This window comes from Molossus molossus, unplaced genomic scaffold (genome assembly GCF_014108415.1).
Source record: "Molossus molossus isolate mMolMol1 unplaced genomic scaffold, mMolMol1.p scaffold_m16_p_12, whole genome shotgun sequence".
Taxonomy (NCBI): Eukaryota; Metazoa; Chordata; class Mammalia; order Chiroptera; family Molossidae; genus Molossus; species Molossus molossus.
The window spans coordinates 37684038-37709726 of record NW_023425347.1 but is presented as its reverse complement, the minus strand read 5'-3'; the positions used below and the strand labels follow the sequence as shown (position 1 = coordinate 37709726).

Genomic DNA, 25689 nt, shown 5'->3' with positions numbered 1-25689 from the left:
ACACCTCTCTCCTGGAATTAAATTCTTTATTTTAGAATCACTAAATATTTATTATGTTGAAAAGAACATGAAATGCAAAATACTCAGCCACCCTAGTGCCCATAGGCCACAGAACACATACATTTTTTTTCCTGTGTAATATAATACGGATGTGCTTACAACTTTAACAGTGGTTCCAGCATTCAAAAATTAAATGGTTCACATCTTTTAAACATCCTTTCCCTTTGCAACAAGCAGTATTTAAAAGTTAGCAGTAATTATACAAAGGAAAAAAAAAAAGACTGAATTAGACATCACAATACAACAAGAACTTAAATATAAAATTGATATAATTTTTTCTTAGGAGAAAACAAGACAAATTCTCAAGCAGTATCCTATGAACATTTGCAGTAACTTATCTTCTGTACATTTAACTGAATCATAGGCCTTCTATTAAGAGAAATTTCCCAAATAAGGGAATGTTTTCTACTTACATCAATTTTTGGTAAATCATTTTCAGTGTATACTTAATGTTTTAGGTGTTTTATTTCTTTTTACAATGTTAAATATTCACTAGGGTTCTACAGATTTCCAAAGCTGGAGCAATTTAAAAAGAAAAGGAATTCTTCAAAAGCCACACAGTAACCTGAACCTAATATTATTGCTGATACAGTATAAACTATGTCCCAGTACAGGAGTATTTAGAGATACTTAAAAAAATCACCATGTAATAAGTTATATATTATTTCAATCTTAAAACTATAATGATTACACTTGATATTTTTAAAAATTTGGTCCCTATTTTATGTGCCAACAAGGCACTACACAAAGCATTTAGGGATGCAGATATTTACAATAACTTACAATGAATTATTTTTAAAATATTTTATTCAAATGAATGAAAATCTAGTAAGTTGTGTGGTTTCAACTAGAACCAATTAATTTTATTTAGTATTTACTCTAAAATGTTGCAAACTTCTAATTACCACAGTATTGCTATTGAGTGTGTCAGTAAGTTTCTAGACCTCAGCTTTCTGTTCTGTTAACTGAAGAGGTCAGACTTGACTAGATCATCTTTTAGCTGAAATTAAGAGTTTCTTTGATTTTTCTACTACTATGGTTATTCTTAGTCTACCACAGTGATTTTCAACTGGTGTGCTGCAAGAACTTCTGAAATATGCAATATCTGACCATTTAGTCAGGGGCACTGACCTCTTTACCCTTAGACTGTCAAATAAAAAAATGACAACAGTATGGTGATTACCAGAGGGAAAGGGGGTGGGGGGAGGTAGGAGAGGGTAAAGGGCGTATAAGTGGTAATGGAAGGAGACTTGACTTGGGGTGGTGGACACACAATATACAGATGATGTATTATAAAATTGTAATCCTGAGACCCATATAATTTTAATAACCAATGTCACCCCAATAAATTCAGTAAAAATTACAATAACTAACACAACAGCAGCCATCAGTGTGAATGAATCAAAATTATACCTATTTTTTTTGTCAGAATGGCAAAAATAATGTATTTTTTGGTGTGCTGCAGAATTTTAGTAATTAGTTTAGGTGTGCCATGAGGTGAAAAATGTTGAAAATCGCTGACTTAAGCCATGAACACTGTTTTACATTTGTATTTACCAAAAGTAACAACACATGCTTACAGAAACGTTGGGAAAAGTCACTGAACTTCTTTAGCAACAAAGAATGGCACTTATTATATAAGCACTGAAATACATATTTGCTATTTTATACATTTTACACTTTAAATGTAGCCTTTCAACTTCCAGTACAACCTTCAAACCATTACTTTATATCGTGTTTACTTCCAACAGACTAAAAACACTGTGAATGTTTGTTTCCATTATCTTGAGACAAATTGTACAGTCCAGCTTGGCACTGCCTAAAACATTAGGCTTAAGCTTCTTTGCAAGCCATTAAGTCTCTGAATCCTAAGAGACAGCTATTATCTTTTAGAAATTCTCAAAACTCTGGTGTTCTCATTAATAAAATGACTCTGCTACCATAAGACAAACTACTTAGGTTTGGAAGAATTAAGATACCAACATTTGTCTTTTCTTTTACCCTCAGGGACCCTCTCCGACATTTCCTCTTGTTATTTCACTTGCTTTCCTTCACAGGCTCGCTCGCTGACCCTACTCCAGACAGCTTCACAGGGGCATGAGAAGGGCAGCATGGTTCAGTAGGCTAAACAGGTGTTACAGTGATTGACATTGTATATATATAAGCTGTCTCGATATTTAAGGGTATGCTTTTAATCTTGGCTCTGTTACTAACTTTCAAAGAAACTGGCCACGTTCCCGAAGTTCTTTCTCTGCACTTTATTAGCAAATTAGGATTTTTAACACAACTTCTCATGACTCAAAAGGGGACAGAATTAAAAGGAAAAAAAGGAGTCACAAGCCACTTTATTTTCCATCTGCTCACTGACACCCCCTAGAGATCATTTCCCCTTTGATTCCCTAAAACTACTGAAACTAAATCTGAATATTCTCCAACTTTAACAACATACCAGCAGTACCTTAGGTTACAGATTGTTTTCCACCATAAAATAAGGTCACTAAATGAGGTGAACACCAAGATCCCTCCAGCTCTAAAATTCTACAAGTTTGATATATAATTGTCAAAGGTAGCACTTACCCCACATCCTTAATAGTTGTATTTATTTCTCAATCTAGGTTTCTGGGTTAAAAGTGCAACTAATGGATTATAAATGTACAAAGTTGAATCTTTGGCTTCTGTTTAAAAAACTTAACCCTAATAGACATCAGATTACTGTTATCTGGGAACTAAAGGTTTTAAAAGTATGGTTCATCCTGGCATAAGTGAATTCTGTAAGGTTCTTGAACCAATTATAAACTAAAAGTTTTAGATTCATACTTACCAAATTCCTTTAAAATAACACAAACTTAAAAGTACTAAACTTTTTAAGAGTAGAAAGAGAATGAATTAAGTGAACAAACTGGTTTTGAAAATCCACACAAAAATGAAGAAAGCACATTGTTAATGAAGACCCAGAACAAGAGAAAAAAAGATACACAACCTCAAACTAAAATATATAAAACCTAACTAAGTATAGGGGCAGACAGATTTAATTCTTCTGTCCAGAAGAAAAAGGTATGATTTAAAATTTCTCCAAATTTTAAAAACTAGTATCAGTAATAAGATTTTATACTCTAAAGGTAATTTACTACCTCTGGCAGGGAAATGACATACTTATCAGGAATTATGTTTATGATTTACGATGAAACTAGTTATCAGAAAAAGCTTAAATGTTGTCGACAAGCAGACCTGAGGACAAATCCTGGCTCTATAACTGTAATTTGTTTTCTTTGGGTAGGTCATTTTCTCAGAGCCGGATTCCTATCTTGTAGAGATGTAATATGTACTTCATTTCAATTAATGTATGCAAAAATGCTACAAACACAGTGCCTGGCATTTATTCATCAAATGATTCCTCAAATATTTATTTGGGCCTACCATGTATAGGTAGTCTGTGAGGTAATGGTAGTTCACAGAAATAAATACCAGTTTATTGGGGTGTCAAATAAACAGCTACCACATTTTCATTGGGAAAAGTTTCGTAATAGAAATCTAAAGCTAAGTCGACACTCAGTAAACATTCTCTCGTTTCGTCTCCACCTCCCAGTGTACTTGACGTGCGGTGCCCTCAGTATATAGGCACTTCATTTAACCTTAGCTCCCCCTCATGTAACTGGTTCTTAAAATTCCTCTTCCTCCATAGATTTTCTAATCAACACAGGGGATTTTAGCCTTACTCTTGTTAACAAGGCATGTCTCCTCTGGTGCTAAATTGATGAGCAAACTCTTACATCTTTAATCTTTATTAGGAAGTGTTACTTTCAAAATATGATTAGGTCCCTCAGAGAAGCTTTTGCTTAAAGGTTAGTCAAATAGTTCGTAAGTTAACTAACTACATCATAGAATTATATTATTTTAGAGTCAGCAAGAACTACTCTAGTTTTCTTTATCTTCTAGGTGAGGGCACCGAAGCTCTGAGAAGTTAAGTATCTTACTTAGAGTCACTCATGGAGATGCAGAGTTGGGACTAGAAAGATCTTCTGAGTTCCTTTACTCAACCGTGCTTGTTGGCTTATTCCTCACTCAACCCGAGATCCACCACAGATGAAACACTGTTCTAAGCACGGGGAATACAATGGTAATGTATTAGGTATTCACTAGAGCTGAAAAGATGAAGGTTTTCTAGAAAGCAAGTATGGGGCAAAAGTAGGTTTACAGTTGTGAGTATGTGAGTTTATTTTTGTACTATTATATATTAATTACTGTATTATTTTCCTTATGAACAACTATAAGCCTAATTTTGCACTCCCCAGGTATCTGTAAGACTGAGTAGAGTGGACACATAGAATACATAAACTAGTTATGGTATTTATAATACTGCAGTGGGAGGTCTGGTTGGAGAGGAGGCTGATGTTCTTTGGCTAAAATGAAATATGTGAATCACCTAGAAATTTCAAGTAATCATGTCATTATTACATCTGAAGAGTACATATAGTTGGTTACAAATTATTATGCAATGGAAGTAGAGTGGATAGATTTACTGAAGAACAGATCCAAAGGGATGTGATAGTCAAATCCTTAGCAGATTATAAGCCTACAATTTACTTAGTGATACTCTCATTTCAAATATATATATTTCAATTACTGGTTAAGGGAATTATGTAAAATACTTTAAGAGCAGCATTTTCTTTAAAAACTTGAGAAATATATTTTAACTCTCAACTTGATGTTAAATTCTCAAGTTCACAGCCACTGTCCTGCATTCACCCAGATATGCCAACTAGCTGAGCTGCAGTTTCCCTAGAACTAAGTTTACAAGTCTTATTGTAAAACCAATTCAAGCAGAATGCCACCCATGAAACCCATTCCATCACTGGACATGTCATCTCTGAGATGATACAAATATTTAGTACCCCTCTCTACATATTTCCTTCATGTGTGTGGACATTCTTCAGCTTGGTTCTAATGTTTTCTAGTTATCAAAGGATCCCTTGCTTCCTTTGTTCTAGAGTCTAGATCCAAAATGTGAACAATGTTTAATACCATTTTGAGCATGTACTCATCCTGATCATGACTCCCACTTTGAAAAATAATCAACATCCGGCCAGTGTGGCTCAGTGGTCGAGCATCGACCCATGTATCAAGAGGTCGCTGGTTTGATTCCTGGTCAGGGCACATGCCCAGGTTGTGGACCCGATCCTCAGTGGGGGGCATGCAGGTGTTGGCCAAACGATGTTCTCTCTCATCGATGTTTCTATCTCTCTTCCTCTCTCTCTAAAAAAAATCAATACAGAAGAAGAAAAAAAGAAAAATAATCAACAATCCCTAAAAGGCATTACAAAGAACTAGAGTTGGGTTTCACATAATCTAAGAACATGCATTATGCCATTTACGGCCCTGAGCTTTGGAGGCAGCAGGCCTGGCTCTGGACCTAGTTTCTACCATTTAGTGATTACAAAGCTGCAGGCAGTGTTCTCTGTGCAATAACAGCATATTGATAATGTTTAATGTAACATAATTATAATGTTAAATTATAAAAAATGTTAGAAAATGGAAGGTACTCAATAAGAGCTTCTAGTTAATACTTAGTGTGTTCTTTAAAGATACCTATTAGCCTGTAGATTTAACCTTGATTTTTAACTCACCCTTGCAGCAAACATTTTTTTATGTTTCTGAAAAACTTACTAAGGTTTTTACATTTTTTGCTTATATATAACCTAAAATAATTTTGAAAAACAATGACACTTTTGTACATTTTTAAATAGATATTAAAATTTCATTTAAAATCTTTACTCACAAATTTAAATAGATGCAAACAACATAATTTATGGCACATAATATTGATGATTTAAAATTAAACTTAAATCACCCTTAAGTAAATTTATTAGAATCCAAATACCATGTGAATTTGATATCAATATCATCCATTTAAAAAATACATAAACAAGCTCTTCCTTAGCAGTTAGAAATCTGGTAAGTTTCCAGTTCTCCTTGAACTTGTATTTCTACTTCAATCCTCCACAGAATTGTATCCTAAATAATACATTTATGCTTGAAAATCTTTTACTGATTACCGAATCATACTTCTCTGTAATAAAAATGTGTATGTAAGCTAAAAATGTAATGTTATTACCTATGACCTTAAAGCTTTCAATGTTAAAATTTCTTCTGAATTGAATAATTTTAACTATTAGTATAAAATTGATCAAAACACAAACACACTACATTTAAAGTAAAACTTTAAAAATGAACTTCAATTGTAGTTTATATAGAATATTATATTAATTTCAAGGGTACAACATGATGATTTGACATTTATATACCTTACAAAGTGACTACCATGGTAACTCTAGTAACTGTATGTCACTGTACAAAGGAATTACAATACTACTGACTCTATTTCCTATACCTATGACTTATTTTTTAACTGGAAGTCTATGTCTCTTTATCCCCTTCACCTTTTTTACTCATCCCCTTTCCCCTCTCTGTCCCTGGGTAACCATCAGTTTGTTCTCTGTATTTATGAATGTTCCTGTTTTGTTTTGTTTGTTCATTTCTTTTTTAGATTTTACACATCAGTGAAATCATACAGACTTCACCTTTCTCTATCCAATTTTATTCATAATATCCTCTAGGTCCACCCTATTGTCACAAATGGCAAGACTTCATTCATTTTTGTGGCTGAGTAATATTCCATTATATAGGTACTATACCTTCTTTATCCATTCATCTATTAATGAACATTTAGGTTGCTTCCATATCTTAGCTATTATAAATAATGTTGCAGTAAACACAGGGGTGCATATCTCTTTTCGAATTAGTGTTTTATTTGGATAAATATAAAATTACTGGGTTGTACAGTAGTGTAAGTTTTTTGAGGAATATCCATACTGTTTTCCTAAAATAAAATTTTATTGGAAATGTATCTGCTAATGTGATGCGCAAGCACCAATGATAGCATCTGTTACTCCATGCAAGGTTGTTTACTGTGGATTTTTAGATTAAGTGATTTCCCCATTTATCTCTGCAGTACTTATTAATAGCATCAAATTTCAAAAGAAAAACAAGATGAAGTTTAAGTAGTCCCATCTAGAAAGCACACTGCTATTATTCACTAACTCTTCTTTCATCAGTTGTTTTCAATGGATCTAACTAAAAGGCAAAAATAATCTTTGAGTATTTACATAAGAAAATTCATCTGAAAATAGTTAATATTGTTCTCAGAAATTCTGGAATTCCTTTAATGTTTTTGGATATATACTTAATTCTGTACCAGTACTATAAAAATAATCTTAATTTTCAAGACCTTCAGTTTTCTAATGGCAGGACATTTAAAAAGATCCTTTTCATATTACATGCTATAAATTTCCTATTAGAATACTGTTGAAGTATATTTTCAATCATTTTCTGTAGGCCTAAAATAATATGATTTAATTTCCCATTCCTGGTTCAAATAGGCAAAGGGTGCAGACTATTATCTTTCAGGATATAAGAATCTGATTTTTAAAAATCTATCCTAATATCAAATGACATATTTCTTTATATAACTTCAACAACTCAACTGAATAAACATCTTCCAAATGCTTATTACATGGAAACCTGTTAGATACTGAATGAGACCCAAAAAATGTCCGCAAGGAGTTTACTATCCGGCCAGTGTTTCTCAGTATGGTCCCAAGGATAACTTATATCAGGTTCCCTGGGAGGCAGAATTGTAAAAATAAATAAATAAATAAATAAATAAATAAATAAATAAATAAATAAAGCATTTTTTCTAGGTCCTGTGTAAGAATGACTGAACATGAACCTCTGAAGGTGAGCTAGAAATCTACATTTTCAACAACTGTCCTAGATGATTATGATGGGTACTGAAATCTGAGACGCACTGTTCTGAGAAAGAATACAAGTTAAACGATCGGTTGGGGAGATGCTTACAGTAAGGAAGAATAATTGGCCAGTAGGCATATGGGCTGAGTAAAAAGCAAAGAGGAATTTGTCAGGACTGTGAGGTGAGGCAGGCAACAGACTAGGCCCTTAGAATCAACGACAACTGAGAGGTGGTGTCTTGAGTCTAGAAAGTCAGAAGCTGAACAAATAACATGAACCAGGAGGTTAGCTCTGTGCTAAGGTAGAAGCGGGTATTTGCTTGTGCGTGGGTATTAGCAAAAGCCAAAAAGAGGTCAGATGCATCTCACTTGAGGTCTGTACACAGGCAAAATTAATTTCTCTAAAAAGGCACAGGAAAATGTATCTTACATCTTAACTTCACTACAAATTATTTTTAAATATTTCATGTTACAAATCCAAAGAAAGTAAAGCAACCTTGGTTTTAAAAAATAAAATCCTCTTTGATGGAAATAAAATCATCCAAGAGAAATAGCTCATACTTTTGCTGGTTGCTTTAGGGGGGAAAAAAAGGGAAAAAATTATTAACTACAATTAGCATGGTAGGAAGCAACTAGCAGAATCTGTGTAAGTACAATCAGGTAGTACCCTCAAGAAGAGCAATAGTCTTTTGGGATGTTCATGATATCAAAGCCTAGATAATACTTTAATTTGGCTTTGGTTTAAAATTTAAACTCACGCCAGTTTTCTGAAGTAGAGTGAAGTCAACTGGTGTGCACTTCCGTCAAAGAAGGACAAGTCTGGAGTGTCCACACCTTCCACTGGTTACCTGTTATGCCTGATACGTTAAATTCATATCTATTGTAGCACTTGCTGCATATCTCAACCACTGAGCCACACCAGCCAGGCTACTTGCTGCATATCTATCTCCTTTCATAGACTGCGAGCTCCTGGAGGGCTCACCTTTTAGGGCTCAGCACCGTGCTGGTACATGGAAGGGGCTCAGTGAATATGAACTGACTAAATAATAAGTACCGACTTGAGTAATCTTAACCTACTGATACTTAAGGTGAAGTTCATATATCAAAAAGCCTGTCCTTTGAGCAGGTGCTACTTTTTCTGAAGGGACTTTAAAGTATATTAAGTAGTTATAATCTCTCTCAGTCTCTCTCTCTTTACATATTGAGAATGGCAGCCCCTAACTGGTTAAATAATATAAAGTCATAAATGACCAACAAAAAAAATCCTTTAGAGCAGGAACTGGCAAATTATGGTCAGCAGGCCAAATCCAGTCCCCTGTCGGTTTTTGTAAATAGAGTCTTACTGGAACACAGTTGTAACCATTCATTTATGCATTGTCTATAGCTGCTTATGTGCTACAATGGCAGAGTTGACAACTGTGACCGCATGACCCACAAAGCCAAAAATAATTCCTCTCTGACCATTTACAAAAAAAGCTGTCCAAGTTGTGTTTAGAGTATTAAAGCGGTATCAACACCTGTCCATAGCAGGCACACTTTATTTAAGTGAATCAGTACACTAATTAAAAAATTAAGACTGCATTCCTACTATGGGAAAGTCACTAACTCAGCATAGCAGGAATACAAAGATGAAGATGCCTAAGGCAGTCAGTCTTCAAAAAGCAGTTTATTGTCATATGGATAAAATATAAGATTGCAGTATAAAACATTTTTTTGAGGCTCAAAGGATAAAAAAAAAAATTACGTCCAGTTAAGGGGAATGGACAGAGTCCACTGTAGACATTGATAAACAATGTCTAGTCAGAAGAATGGAGAGAACCTACAGAAAACTCATTAGGAGGTGAGCCATGTAAGGCAAGGTGGTAAAGAAAAAGTGAAAAATGGTTCTAAGCTCTTATGCCTCACTTACTACAAGAATGAAAATGCCGACAACAAGCAATGAGAATCAACATTTGTTGACTGTTCACTTGATGCCAGAAACATAAAAAGCCCATTTAATCCTCATTTAAAACAAAATAAAACACACACACACAGAAATGGATGTGGTGTGATGAGATCTATATATGTTGAGCTTAAGAGTTAATGAGGGCCCTGCACAGTTTGGCTCAGTGGTTAGAATGTCGCCTGTGGACCAGAGAGTCCTGGGTTTGGTTACCGCTAAGGGCTTGTATCTCAGTTGTGGTTCGTCCCTGACCTCAGTTGGGGTCGTGCGGGTGGCAACCACTCAATGTGTCTCTCTCGCATCGATGTTTCTCTTTCTCTCTTCCTCTCTCCTTCCTGCTCTATCTGAAGATAAATGCAAAAATATCCTCGGGTGAGGATAAAAAAAAGATTTAATGAGATGTGTAAGTGAAGAGAACTGCAAACCACAATTTGGACCTTGTGAGAAAGGTTGAAAATATATGTAGATATACAAGTATTTTGTACAGAAACAACAGTTGATAACATCTTAAATAAACAAGCTCCTGAAACTTCATAATCTCACAATATCCCATTTATGTCAAAAGAAATGTAAAACTAACATGATTGGGTACCTGCCCCCTTGTGGTTAGTGGTGAGTGGCCAGTTTGAAGTATAGCTAATATTGAACTTTAAGAGTATGTCCCAGAAGTGTAAGAAATTATCTGGCTGAAAGAAGTTCTTTTTAAAAAAAGTAATATATAATATAGTCAACTGCCAGCCATATGGGACTTTTTGTTTTAAACATATTTCCTCCTTTCACTAAGGAAGTAATCTGCAAGATTAAAACAACAAAAACTCTTATATTCAGAGTGAATTCAGCAAGATGGTGACCTGAATGGTGCACTTCATAATACGTGAGTAATACCTATTTACTGAGCGTGACTTGCTATGTGCCAAGCACCACTGAGTAGCTGAGAGGCACTATCTCAGAGTAATCTTCACAACAATGAAACACTATTTCTGTCTTTATTCCCACTTTCAGACTGGAAAACAGAGGTTTAGTAATTTTCGAAGGGCTTTATCAAATTTATAACATTATTTTGATTTTATAGAGAATCTACTTTGATGTAGGTTTTTGAATGAAAGCAAAAAGATTATTTCAAACATCACATAATCTGGGTTAGGTCTGAGAGGCAGTGATTTAATGAATTTAGTACTTGTAATGGTGAGACTAGACTACCAAGTCTAGTCTTAAATTTTTTAAAATAAGATTTACTTCTCCATAAATTATATACTCTGAAAAAATGATATTACTATTTCTTACTGGAATGATATCATTTCACTCTAAAAGAATCCTAATAATAATAAAATATTAGTGTGGAAAGGTCATTCTTTTCTAAAATAACGTTTCCGAAAATGATGCCGCTTCTACGTGAAACTTAACATGCCCTCAACCTATCCAGAAAACAGGTCCATCTCTCAGATAACAGGTCTATGTAGGAAACCTCAGTCACCTTGACTTCATGTCTGTTTTCCCCACAACAGAACTGTAGCCTATTCATCCTTGTATAAACTTTTATTTACATAGGTGGAAAATTAAATATGCTTAAATTAATGGTTTGTTGAGTACCTTTGAAAAAATGTATCATCCCACAAAAGCTTAAGCCATATCCTTATCAAAACCAGGATTTTCTATAAATATCAAAGCAACAAAGTAAACATAAAGAACAGAAAATGTATCTAAACTTTATGAAAACAAATCATTTCATTAATAAGTAAAAGTACAACAGAGACCTACAACAGTAGATTTGGAAAATTACAACTGCATGGACAGTAGCAAACCGGGAATATTCTAAACTCAGCAGTCAGTACAATTTGAGAGCAGCACAATGGCTGCCTCTGATAGTGCCTGGCTTACCCATGCAGGCTTTTCTGCTTCACATCCATTCACTGACATTCTGAGAATAGAAAGCTGGTAGGAAATGATGTGGCAAGAGGGCAAGTGTGGCCCTGCTAACCCAGCACCTTATGTGGATCTTGCTCCACTGGGGAATGAGAGCTCCACAGAGGCAGGAGTGGTTTTCCTCACTGTTATCACCCAAATGTTAAGAATAGTACCCGCACCATGGTGGATACTAAGTGTTGGCTGAATGAATAAAAGATTTTACTTAAGCCATATTAGCTTTTATAAGAAGACTAATTCAAACCCTGGAAAGAAAACTCCCAAACAGATCAACGGCAAATTTCTTAGGGTTAGACATGTGTTCATGATCACCTAAATCTAAAAATATAAGCTGTGTACGGCAAAGCTAAATCCTGGAAACATTTAAGACTGCTCCACTGATGAGGTGTATCATGAGACAGTTGTTACAAATCCTCAAAAAAGGGAAAACACAACCAGTGGAAACTGGCAATGTTAAGTATTTGGTAAGACGACTTCACTCTGAAGTTACTGGAATGCTCTAAATCATAAGATACATTTAAAATCAAACAACCATAAGGAAACTATTTCTTTTTGCCTTCTAAGCACATTTCAGAAAATAATAAAAATCTTCCTATTTAGCATGCTTATCTTAAATTAGAAACCTAACATTTTATAACCTATAATAATCTTACTTAGATGTTCTCTGAATGAACTTTCCTTTAACGGTATAACTGTAATTAAGTATACAATCAAATGTAAATGCTCATCCTAGCTATCTGTGAATATATTATCTGGAGAACACTATGGTTTTAAAAATATTCAGTTAAAAATTAAATCAAATATTTCTAAATGTACCCCCATAATATCTATTTTCATTATTCACGGTTAGAAAATACTTATAAATACTGGGGAGTTTTGTAGACATTAGGATAACTGTATCTTGAGGCTGACTTAATCAGAAATAAAAGAATGTACCTTACCCCAACTTAGGATAAAAGCTACCTCAATAGGAGTTTCTGACATTATTACTGCCTTAAAGTGATGCCATCGCTACTCAAAGTTAAATAAGGTGGCAATTTTTAAATCCAAAATTCCTGGACCTAGGTTGTAGCCATCTGCTTCCTCTTCTTTGGTGGCATTTTCATGTCACACTGAGTTCAAGTAAACAACTCAAATGGAAAAATCTGAAAAGTTTTCTACATAGATAAGGTGAATACTTCTTATGTTCCTCAATCTGGCTAAAGCTTAGTGTCAAAGCAGCCTATTCTAGGTTTTCCTTAAAGTTAACACCATTCACCTTTTCCTTTATTAATCAATTATTTCCTCTCTTTTGGGGATAAAGATTAACCCAAGTCCTAACTTTGGCCCTTCCTGGGTTCTTAGAGAAGAAAGGTTATAAAATGAAAGTAAAGGATCTAAGGAAAATGAAGCACAGAGAAGTTGTGTCTAGAATTAGGTTATCTGACCGTCATTTCAGTGCATTTCTTGACCTTTTTCTTAGTTCAGGTTTACTCTCTTTGACTCTGTTAAAATAAACCATGACAATCTACTGGCATCCTCCTGTGTTCTGGCCTCTATATATCCTGACTTCCTTCTACACAACTGCATGAAATGGTTTTCCCAACCACTGCCCCCAGATCACGTCACCCACTCCTGCCACACTCCTAGAAAACCTTGGTCTGCTAGGACAAGCTGAGATCTCCATCCCCTTGACCTCTTCATGAATTTATAACACATATTTCCAAGTGAAAGAGGAATGATATCTGGGCCCAAGCAGTCTGTCCTATAGTATACACTTTAAAATACTCAGTATCGCCCTGGCCAGTTTGGCTCAGCAGTTAGAGCGTCGGCTTGCGGTCCGGAGAGACCCGGGTTCGGTTCCCGCTAAGGGCACGTACTTCGGTTGCAGTTTGTCCCTGGCCCTGGTTGGTTGTGCGGGTGGCAGCCACTCGATGTGTCCCTTTCACGTTGATGTTTCTCTCTCTCTCTCTCTCTTCCTCTCTCTCCCTCCCACTCTATCTGTACAAAAGATGGAAAAATGTCCTCGGGTGAGGATTAAAAAAATAAAATACTCAGTATCTTACATTTACCTTTTATTACATACAGTTTGGGTTTCCTTGCATTTTGGAAGAAGAGAATATTTTGCCAAAGATTCAAGTCTAACTGGTTTAGTGAGCTGGCACATTTCTCCACAGGCCACGGCCCAGTTTAACTTAACTTATAATGGAAATATAACAAATCTTCCCTTTCAGGTAATGGAGGAAATAAAAATAGAAACAAAAACAAAATAAAAGACAAACAAAAGATTGTAATAAACCAAAACAAAAAATATTTTGTTCTTATCAGTTATATCAAAACTATTTACATTTAGCTTTCCTAACTTTGGTAAAGAAGTTTAATCATCCTACTGATTAGGTAAATAAGGTGACTGTGATCAAGTTGATGCCAAAAATAGATATTTTTATTTAATATTATATCTGGTGTTTCAAATACATATTAACTTAAAAAATAAAATAGCCCAGCCAGTGTGGTTTAGTGGCTGAGCATAGACCTATGCACCAAGAAGTCGCCAGTTTGATTCCCGGTCAGGGCACATGCCCAGGTTGTGGGCCCAATCCCCTGTGAGTGGCATACAGGAGGAGGCCAATGGGTATTCTCTCTCCCTCCCTTTCATCCCTCTCTAAAATCAATAAAGAAAAAAAAAAAATTAAAACATAAAAAGACTTCGGGTTTCAAGGAGCTTCTAGAAAAAAAAAATAAGCCCATTCACACAGCCATTAAAACAGTAACTACTATTTGTAATTATTCAAGGTCAGATAAGCACACACAAAGGAAATGATTAGGCAAACAGTTTTATTCTTTTTTTTTATCCTCACCCGAGGACATTTTTCCATTTTTTGCACAGATAGAGTGGGAGGGAGAGAGAGGAAGAGAGAGAGAGAGAGAAACATCGACGTGAAAGGGACACATCGAGTGGCTGCCACCTGCACGACCCAACCAGGGTCGGGGACAAAGTGCAACCGAGGTACATGCCCTTAGCGGGAACCGAACCCGGGTCTCTCCGGAACGCAGGCCGACGCTCTAACTGCTGAGCCAAACCGGCCAGGGCAACAGTTTTATTCTTTTATTGCATTTAAGAATTTCCTGAACCAAGATGGATAGCACTTACACTGTCTCCCTTCCATTCCTCCTGGAGCCATTTACATATTGTCCCCACACCAGCAGGCTATGACAAGGAGCTGGCAAAAGCTCAGAAGGGTGCTGCAGTGTTAGAATAGTTGGACATATTACCAGGTTGTCAGAAGACTGGGAAAACATACATTAGTTCCAGGCCAAGAAAACTGAGATAAGACAACTATCCAAAAAGCAATTTCACTTTTCATAAAAACCCTCAGACAGGTGTTCTCTTAGTAGGCTTATGAGACGGAAACCATAATATACTCAAGAATGCACCAAAGTATAAAAAAAGAATAACGTTTACATGAACTAACTAGATAAAATACAATGCATGTTAGAAGAGGAACTAAATTTGGAAGAGGAAACAGAGATAGTAAAAGAAGAAAACATTAATTAATGATTGACCAAAGGTAAATTCTGAGGGAGCAATGCAAATTATTTTGTTTAAACATGAGTTATATGGAATTCACTTTAGGATTTTGCTAAACAAAACTGAAAAACTGTACTTTTTACATCAGTATTTCTCATTAATTACATAAGTGATTATTAATTTCAGAAATAATTGATTTTGGTTAACATGGATGTTGTAACTCTGGATAACTATCTTTGCAGAAGCCACAGAACTTTCTAACCTACCATAATTTGGACCCCAAATCTTTTAGGGGAAGAAGCAGAGTTAAAACATGAACTGCAGGTAAATATATTGAATTAATAAGTCTAGGGAAAAGACTATGGGACAGAAAACTTGGACCTTTCATCAATAAACCATAATCAATGATACAAAGCTAGGGATATTTGAGATACTATGTTGGTCAGAAAAGCAGTCAAGATTACGTGTTTAGATCCATTCTTACCTACCTATAAAAGCCTTATAATTTTATGTGTAGACCATTTGTAAGAATCCATTTATCTGTAGTAGTTAGTAGTAGTAGCAATAGTTATAAAAGCACACACTTACCATGTACTAAATGACTCACTTCAATCTCTCGTGACAATCTTATAATTATCATCCCCATGTTAGACATGAGAAAACTAAGGCAAGTGAGGTTATATAATTTACTTGTTAACATAACTGGTAGCCGGCAGAGCTGGGGTTCATAAGCAGCTCTGCTTTCACAGCTTAGACTTTCAAACCTCTAAGCCAGCGGTTCTCAACCTGTGGGTCAGAACCCCTTTGGGGGTGGAACGACCCTTTCACAGGGGTCACTTAAGACCATTGGAAAACACATATTTCCGATGGCGATTCATAACAGTAGCAAAATTACAGTTATGAAGTAGCAACAAAAATAATTTAATGGTTGGGGGTCACCACAACATGAGGAAATGTATTAAAGGGTCGTGGCATTAGGAAGGTTGAGAACCTCTGCTCTAAGCCAAACCCGCAAATCAAATTGTAGACAACCAGATCTAGTTTGAATTGGATCTAGTAGTTTTGTTAATTGAACAATGGAAATGGAAAAGCATCAGAAGTCTTAAAAGATCAGTGTTTTGCAATTCAGTAGCCGACACAGAACTGGTACTGATGTTACGGGCAGGGGTCGCAGAGATCACTTAGTGTAGTCTGCTTCTTTCCATTTAAGAAGGAACAGAGCCCAGTGATGCTGATAACTTGACCAAACCACCCCCCAGTTTGTTAGCACCTGTCTCCCTTCACATTGCTATGCAGTGTTCTTTTTACTGCACTATATGCAACAATCAGTTGGTCACAAGAAGTTTTGCATTTCTAAAAACATCTTGAACATTGGAACTCTGTTGCAAAGACTACTTCTTGAAATAACTTAAAATGCAACTTAGAAATCTTTTAGTTGCACATAATGTTATTTTAAAATATTCCAACCAGGGTGATTTTTCAACCAAATTTAAACTATAAGGGTGATTATTTTAAAATTTTAATTTGAAAGTCATTTTTAAAGCTCAGGCTTTATTAATAGCCATATAATTAGTATAATAACTAGCTACTGAAGCTAATTAAGTTAATTAATTATAGTGCAGAATTATAAAATATTTAAAGAAATGGGAGGGAAGCAATTTTACCTGACTAAATTTTGCTGCATATTTTCGACCTTCATTAAAATTTGGACCCCAGTCTGAGAACGAATGTAGGCTTTCAACCTGAAATAAAAATGTCACATTGAAAAAGCAAAATTGATTTTTAATATATTTAAAATAGTGTCCATGAAAGACCACTTATGAGTAGCTAACAATATTTAAAATGTATCTACACAAGCACAGAAAAAGTTACAGATATTTTTCTAACCGAAGATCTGAATTTTTAAAAATCACCTTTTCTTCTCTCTGTATAAAGAACTTAAATTAAAAAATAACTATTTCAGTAAATTAATCTTGCTATTTGATTTTTTTTAATGTATGCAATTTAGTGGAGGATATTTTGTTTTATTGCTAAATATATGATAACAACTGAATTATCAGTAACTAGAATAAAACTCAAGTATTATACCTGTCTCAAGACACTATTTGGTATATGACATGGATCTGGTTTGGTTTGGGCACTATCTTTTATTAAAAGTAGATGAAGAGACTGAACTTGAACGGAATCAGACATTTCAGAATTCACTCAATATAAATTTTAAATACCAGGTTACTCTGGAAACAAACCAAACATTCATGTCCCAAACAGGTACCATCTGGTGAAAAGAAAGTCAACTGGGTTCCTGCCCAGGAACACTAATAATTCATACTCTAATAATAGTTTCCTTTTTAAAGCACTGCCTACTATGTGCTAGGAACTTCACTGTACTAGGAAAAATATGCTATTTTTAAAGCTTTATAACAACCCTATCCAGTAGATTATAATCAATCTCATTTTAATAATGGAAAAAAAATTAAGTAACTTGCTCCTGAGCACACAGCTAATAAGGCACGGAGCTAGCTTTTCTAACCCACACATTCATACTGACTCTTTCCACTATGCTATATTAATTATTTTTGTCCATGCTGTATTTCTGGACAGGAGACAGAGTATATCTTACGTAGTTTTATGAAAAGTTGGCTGAAACAGGATTTCCTATCTGTAACAGTTACTTGGAAACTCCTAATTTTCAGTTTTGGGTTCAACTTGAAAGGCATTTTAGTTTAAAGGTTGAGTGTGGGCAATGACTCCAGACTGCCTGGGTTTGAATCCCAGCTTCCTTGCTTATTAGCTATATGAAGTCATTTAACTTCTTCACAGCTCAGTTTCCCTTTCTGCAAAAATGGGCATCATACCAGTAATCTACCTTAATTGGCTATTGTGAGAATTAAATGAATTACATGTATTATTATCTGCTTCAAAGAGTGTCAGGAACATAGTAAAGAGTGTCAGGAACATAGTAAAGAACATAGTACGGACTACTGTTATTACTATCCAAAAGTAACATCTCTGTCTGACAGAGCCTTGAGTAAAAACCAAGGAAAGGGACAGAAAGTGGCAATGACTCATTCCATTCTAATAAACTCATGACTTTCTATAGTAAATATGCACCTAACAAATACCTCAACATTTTATGTAATTTCAGAAAGTGACGATATTTTAAAAACATACCTTTGGCGTATTACAGGATCAGACTTTTCTGGGTCAATGTAAGTTCTTAAGATTTCATTAATAGTTTTATCATCTGGTACTCTTCACAACAAAGAAAAGAAAACAAAAACAAAACTTAGTATTTACAATTTTCTCCTAAAGGTGTTAACTTAGAATTACTAAATCTTGCGATGTTTTTGTTTAAGTAACTGAACACAGATATTTTATTTTACTCTTGGCAAAATATAATGGTTTGTTAGGCAAAAACTACTTAGAAAAATAGCTTAAAAAGATTTCCTGGACACACTTAACAAAGTCTTTAAAAACATTACTTTGAGAGGCTCCCTATAAATTAGTCATAAAAATATGAAGCCTGTTTTAACCCACACCTGTGCTCAAAGATGAAAAGAAAAAAGTCAGGAAAAACATTTGAAAAGTTGCAGAAATAAAAAATCTGAAAAGGTTTCAGATGATGCTAATTTTAGTGCATGTTCAAGTTTATTCATTCTAAATCATAAGATCAGGTTTAAAAACTTGACACTACTTTCTCTGGAAACAAAGCATTTTAGGTTTCCCAACTTTCCTATATGCATGCACATTGTTTTAAACTATAAAGCTGTAGAAACAAAATTAAGACACTGTCCTGAACTAGTAACTTTCCTTAATCACTTATACATATTTATAAACTATTATGCTAAATAGCCCTATCTATAACATTTAAGTCCTTTCACTGTCTCTAGTCTGGTGTGCACCTTCAAATAAGAAAGTGTTTCACTAAAATCTCTATGACAATGACAAGAGAGGACATTATGCATAATGTGGATATATATGCTAAATATATTACCTCAATAGCAACTTAAAAATTTTCATAACCCAAGGAATCAAAGAGTACACAACCATTAAAAATTTTAAATGACACTTGAAAATGTTCATAATATGAAAAAAATGATAAAAAACTGCTTATGCAAATTAATGCCAATTATGGGTGTATGCATGTCTAAAATAATGTATTTTCTGTGGGACACACATTACTAATAGTAGTAATCGCTACATAGAATTTTGACTCATTTTTCTCTTCCTATATAACCACCCAGTTTATGAAAGTTTTCTGCTCTCTTAATTCTCCCTGCATCTCTCTCCTTAATGCCTGTACCGCGTGATAAACATTCTCTTGATTTCTGTGCTAATCATTTCCCTTAAAGTTCTAACACCTCTACAGGTAGTCCCAAGAGGTATACATTTTGTTTCTTTCCTCCTATTTACAAACAGAAACGTACTCTATGTACTCTTCCTTAACTTGCTTTTCTGACTCAACAGTGTTTCTGAGGTTCGTCCATGTTGATGTGTGTAGTTGTATGTCATTCATTTTCCATGGTGTTCAGCACTTCACTGGATCAACACACCATAACTTAGTTATCCATTCTACTACTAACATACATTCATTGACATCACATTTAACTTAATTTATTTTAATTAGAGACATAATAAAAACAAGTAAGTTCTTAAAAGAGAGCAGTGCTACTATACCTTTTTTCTATGTACACAGCTTGACTCTGAGGAAACTGGAGCTTCACATGCCAACAAAACTGTTGTTTTCTAAGAGAGAAAATACCTCATGTGAGGATTAAGGTAGAAAATAAAAGTCTGAACACAAACCAAAATTCTTGTTTTCAAATAATAATTCTAAAAGTATTCTTAGATTTTAACGTCTATTTTCTATTAAGAACTATTATCTCTTTTCTAGGATTTTAGAGGCCACGTTTTTCAAACAACATACTTGCAAGAGTTTTTAAGGAGAAAAAAACTAAGTGAAGCAGTTCTGAATTCCAAAGACTTCACATTCCTGAATTAGAAGGCAATTTCTCATAGTTCAGGGTTTTTTTTTTTTTTTTTTTTTTTTTGAGACCAGTGTGCTACTACTTGAAGTTTACAAATAAATTTTCTTACGACCAGAAACAATGAGCTGATGTCTTTGCCTGACTAGCCTGGAAATGAGGTGAATGAAGTACTGTCTGGTTCAGACCAGCTGGCTGCAGATACATTTATGAGCCATGAGTATGTGCATTCAGTAGCAAAACAGCAGACAAGTTGGTTGCTAAGCAGAATGCACTCTGAGCTAGAGTCTTTGCTTTTAAGTCTGAACTTTCATACAGGATCGAAAGTAATAATTTACTAAATGTCTGATTTTAGAAAAATGACCATATGTTCCATTTAACATATCTAAATTTGGTGACACTAGACACCATTCTTTAAAAAAAATATTTAACACTCAAACAACTGACACCACAGAAATACAAAAGATTGTTAACAAATACTATGAACAATTCTATGGCAACAAATTTGACAATCTAAGCAAAATGGACAAATTTCTATAAACACAGTCTCCCAAAACTGGATCAGGAAGAGATAGAAAACTTGAACAGACCAATAATAACTAAGGAAATTGAAGATGTAATCAAGACTCTCCCAGCAAACAAAAGTCCAGGCCCAGACAGCTTCACGGGTGAGTTTTACCAAACACTCAAAGAAGAACTGAAACCCATTCTCATGAAACTATTTCAAAAAATTCAAGAAAAAGGAAGACTTCCAAACTTGTTTTATGAGGCCAGCATAATTCCAATTCCAAAACCAGAAAAAGACACTACAAAGAAAGAAAACTACAGGCCAATATCCCTAATAAACAAAGATGCCAAAATCCTTAAAAAAATACTAGCAAATCGGATCCAGCAATACATCAAAAAAATTATTCAGCATGACCAAGTGGGATTCATCCCAGGGATGTAAGGCTGGTATACAATAAATGTGATACACCACATAAACAAAATGAAAGATAAAAACAATATGATCATATCAATAGACACTGAAAAAGCATTTGACAAAATCCAGCACACATTTCTGATAAAAACGCTTAGCAATGTGGGGATAGAGGGATCATATGTCGACATAATAAAAGCCATATATGAAAGACCTACAGCCAACATCATACTCAATGGGCAAAAACTAAAAGCATTCCCTTAAGAACAGGAACAAGATAAGGATGCCCACTTTTGCCACTCTTATTTAACATAGTACTGGAAGTCTTAGCCACAGCAATCAGACAGGAAGAAAAAATAAAAGGGATCCAAATTGGAAGGAGGAAGTGAAACTGTCATTATTCGCAGATGACATGATATTATACACAGAAAACCCTAAAGACTACATCAAAAATCTACTAGACTTAATAAATGAATTTGGTACACTAGCAGGATACAAAATTAACATCAAGAAATCAACGGCATTGTTATACACCAATAATCAACTCACAGAAAGAGGAACTGAAAAAACAATCCCATTTATCATCGCGGCAAAAAAAAAATTAGATACCTAGGAATAAACTTAACCAAAGAAGTAAAGGACCTATTTGCAGAAAACTACAGGACACTGAAAAAAGAAATAGAGGAAAATATAAAAAAGTGGAAGCACATACTTCATTCATGGATTGGAAGAATTAACATCATTAAAATGACCATACTACCCAAAGCAATCCATAGATTCAATGCAATCCCCATTAAAATACCAATGACATATTTCACAGAACTAGAACAAATACTTCAAAAGTTCATATGGAACCAAAAAAGACCCCAAATAGCCACAGCAATCTTGAAAAAGGACGACAAAGTAGGTGGGATCACAATGCTGGATATCAGGTTATACTACAAAGCTACTTCAATCAAAACAGCCTGGTACTGGCACAAGAACAGGCATATGGACCAGCGCAACAGAACAGAGAATCCAGAAATAGACCCAAGGCAATATGCTCAATTAATATTTGACAAAGGTGGCAAGAGCATACAATGAAGTAAAGACAGCCTCTTTAATAAATGGTGTTGGGAAAATTGGACAGCCGCATGCAAAAAAATGAAACTAGACCATCAACTTACACCATACATAAGACTAAACTCAAAATGGATAAAAGACTTAAATGTGACTCGTGAATCCATAAAAATCCTAGAAGAAAATGTAGGCAACAAAATTTCGGATATCATATGCAGCAGAATTTCATCACCTAAGGCAACAGAAACAAAGGAGAAAATGAACACATGGGACTACATCAAACTCAAAAGCTTTTGCACAGCAAAAGATACAATCATCAAAATGGAAAGGCAACCCACTGTATGGGAGAGCATTATTGCCAATAATGTATCAGATAAGGGGTTAATTTCAAACATATATAGAGTGCTCATACCACTCAACAAAAGGGAGACAAAGAACCCAATTAAAAAATGGGCAGAGGAACTAAATAGACACCTCTTCAAACAGGACATACAAATGGCTAGGAGACATATGAAGAAATGGTCAACATCACTAATCATCAGAGAGATGGAAATTAAAACAACAATGAGGTATCACCTCACACCTGTCAGAATGGCCGCCATCAACAAATCATCAAACAACAAGTGTTGGCGAGGGTGTGGAGAAAAGGGAACTCTAGTACACTGCTGGTGGGAATGTAGACTGGTGCAGCCACTATGGAAAACAATATGGTGTTACCTCAAAAAATTAAAAATTGACTTGCCATCTGACCCAGTGATCCCACTTTTATGAATATACCCTAAGAGGCCTGAAACACCAATCGGAAAGAATATATGTACCCCCATGTTTGTAGCAGCACTATTTACAATAGCTAAGATCTAGACACAGCCCAAGTGTCCATCAGTAGACGAATCAATAAAAAAGCCGTGGTACATATACAGAATGGAGTACTATGCAGCTGTAAGAAAGATCTCTTCTCCTTTGAGACGACATGGAGGGACCTGGAGAGTATTATCCTAAGTGAAACAAGCCAAGCAAAGACAAATATCACATAATCTCACTTATTTGTGGAATATAAGGAACATAACAGTCTGAGGAATAGGGTAGACCCAGAGACGTGAAAGTAGGGTACAGACTGACAACCCTCAGAAGAGGAGGTGGGGAGAGGGAAGAGATAAACCACAGAACTTATATGCATGTATGCATAACTGATGGATATGGACAACAAAGTTGGGGACGGGGTGGGGGAGGAGGGAAGGAGGGTGTCAATGGGGAAAAAAGGAGAAACATCTGTAACAAAAATAAATTAATAAAGAAAATAAAAATAAAATAAAATATTTAATACTCAAAACATTAAATCCATCACAGAAATGTAAATATCTTCACTACATGATGACTATACACATTTTTTACTCACTTAGAAGAAATTTCTAACAACCTACTTGTCAGTTAGCGGTCAGTAGCATGCCCAAGTAATGGTCAGCAGCAGCTCCTACAAATCTATGCCTTAGCAGAATGGCCTCCAAATCTAAAACCTTTCGTTTAATACAATCTAACAGAGTATCTTCCACTGAACATTTATATGATTTCGTCAAATTTTTGTCTAAGACAATGAACATAAAATCAAGTAAAATTCCTTCAATTAGGGCAAGTTATCAACAGATCTGCTTATAGAAGTTTTCTTTAATAATAAGACAGATTTTGGCACTAGCTAGAAAAAAGTATGTTTGATTATGCTTATGTCAGTAGTGCCACTTATCATATAAGAAACAATCATGTTTAATATTTTTTGATAGAACAAAAGTGTATAGCACCCTTTACTAATTTACACACCTGGTGTCTAAACTTTCAGAGTAAAAAAAACTACAAAAATGCTGAATGCAAATACAACAGTTATTGGTTCCCAAATAAAATAATTCACCCTAAAGAAAATATAAACTTGCAAAGTTTGTTACCTGTGAAACTGGCAAAGAGGCTGAGAGATACTACATTTTTTTCTTTGTAGGAAATAAACTGATCTTTTAATCTTAATGCATAACAGTTTCTTTCTTTCTAAACATACTTGTTTTTACATGTTAAGTTACAGAGGGGTGGAAATTATGGACATGCCATCTTACAGAATTGTAAATCATAATCACTCCAATCACTGCTTGAGCAATCAAGAACCACTCACTGTTCTTAACATTCAGTAGACCCTAAATACCTTCAGAAAGTACTCAACATTCCGAAAACGAGAAAAGCCCTTGGAAATAATTTTATTTGCTGTAATTAACTACTTGTGGTTACAAGGAAGTCAGTCATTACTGTGTTATTATATATACACTGCTAAATTATGACAATTATAAAAATACTCAATGTACTCATACTCAAATGTAACCAATTTGCATATTGCCATATTTGTTTGAGATTTTTTTTCTTCTGAGAAATAAAAGGTTACTGATATGCTTGATGATCCTTTGTACTATTACTTGATCCAATTCTCTTCCTATCATCAGAGGTAACTACTGTCTTGAGGTTGGGTGTGTATTCTTGCCATATATGGTTTTATATTCTATCTATCTATCTATCTATCTATCTATCTATCTATCTAAACAGTATGGTATTTTGTGTGACATTAACATTTATTTCAATGTTATTATACTCTAAATATCCTATGCCTTGTTTTCATTTACATTATGCTTTAGACGTTTATTTATGATACATTATTTATGATACATATAGATTAGTTCATTAATTTTAACTGTTGTACAGTATTCCATTATGTGAAGAATGTCAAATCTATTTAGCCATTCTTTATTTTTTATTAATCCTCACCCGAGGACATTTTTTTTTCCATTTTTTGTTCAGATAGAGTGGGAGGGAGGGAGAGAGAGAGAGAAACATCGACGTGAAAGGGACACATCGAGTGGCTGCCACCCGCACAACCAACCAGGGCCAGGGACAAACTGCAACCTAAGTACGCACCCTTAGCGGGAACCGAACCTGGTCTCTCTGGACCGCAGGCTGACGCTCTAACTGCTGAGCCAAACCGGCCAGGGCGTCATCAGATACTTTTAAATGGCACTTGATGCTATAAGATGTTCAAACTCATTCAAACCCAAAGTACATAATGCAAATAGAAATGAAATATTTTCACTTACCAGATTTACAAAGATATTATTAAAGTTAGAAATGCTAGGAAACAGTGGTAAAATGGACATGCTGTGTTATTCACTGGAATATAAACTGGTGTGTTTCTGGTGATTCAATTTCATAAAAATTATAAATAAAAGTTTATAATAAAAAATATATATTTTTGTCTCAATTTTATTCCTGGAAATTTATACCAAGGAAATAACTGGAGAAGTAATGACATATGTACAAAACAGCCACTATACCACTTCTTATGACATATGTACAAAATATCCGTATACCACTTCTTGTAACAGGAAAAAATTAAAAATAATCTAAATGTATATCAGCAGAAAACTGAGTAAATAAATCATGATAGATCTACATAACGATGAGGC

The 25689-nt window shown here is 34.7% G+C and overlaps 1 protein-coding gene across 1 annotated transcript in view; it reads right to left on the bottom strand.

The window, feature by feature from the left end:
* The window catches only part of ZNHIT6 (zinc finger HIT-type containing 6), a 60783-nt gene that overhangs the window by 6309 nt on the left and 28785 nt on the right, over positions 1–25689 (bottom strand). The window contains exons 6-8 of the mRNA XM_036256046.1: positions 19916–19984; positions 18410–18490; positions 16903–16980 (exon numbers count right to left, since the gene is read on the bottom strand). Coding sequence (XP_036111939.1) covers positions 16903–16980; positions 18410–18490; positions 19916–19984 — 228 coding nt within the window. The remainder of the gene's footprint in view (positions 1–16902; positions 16981–18409; positions 18491–19915; positions 19985–25689) is intronic.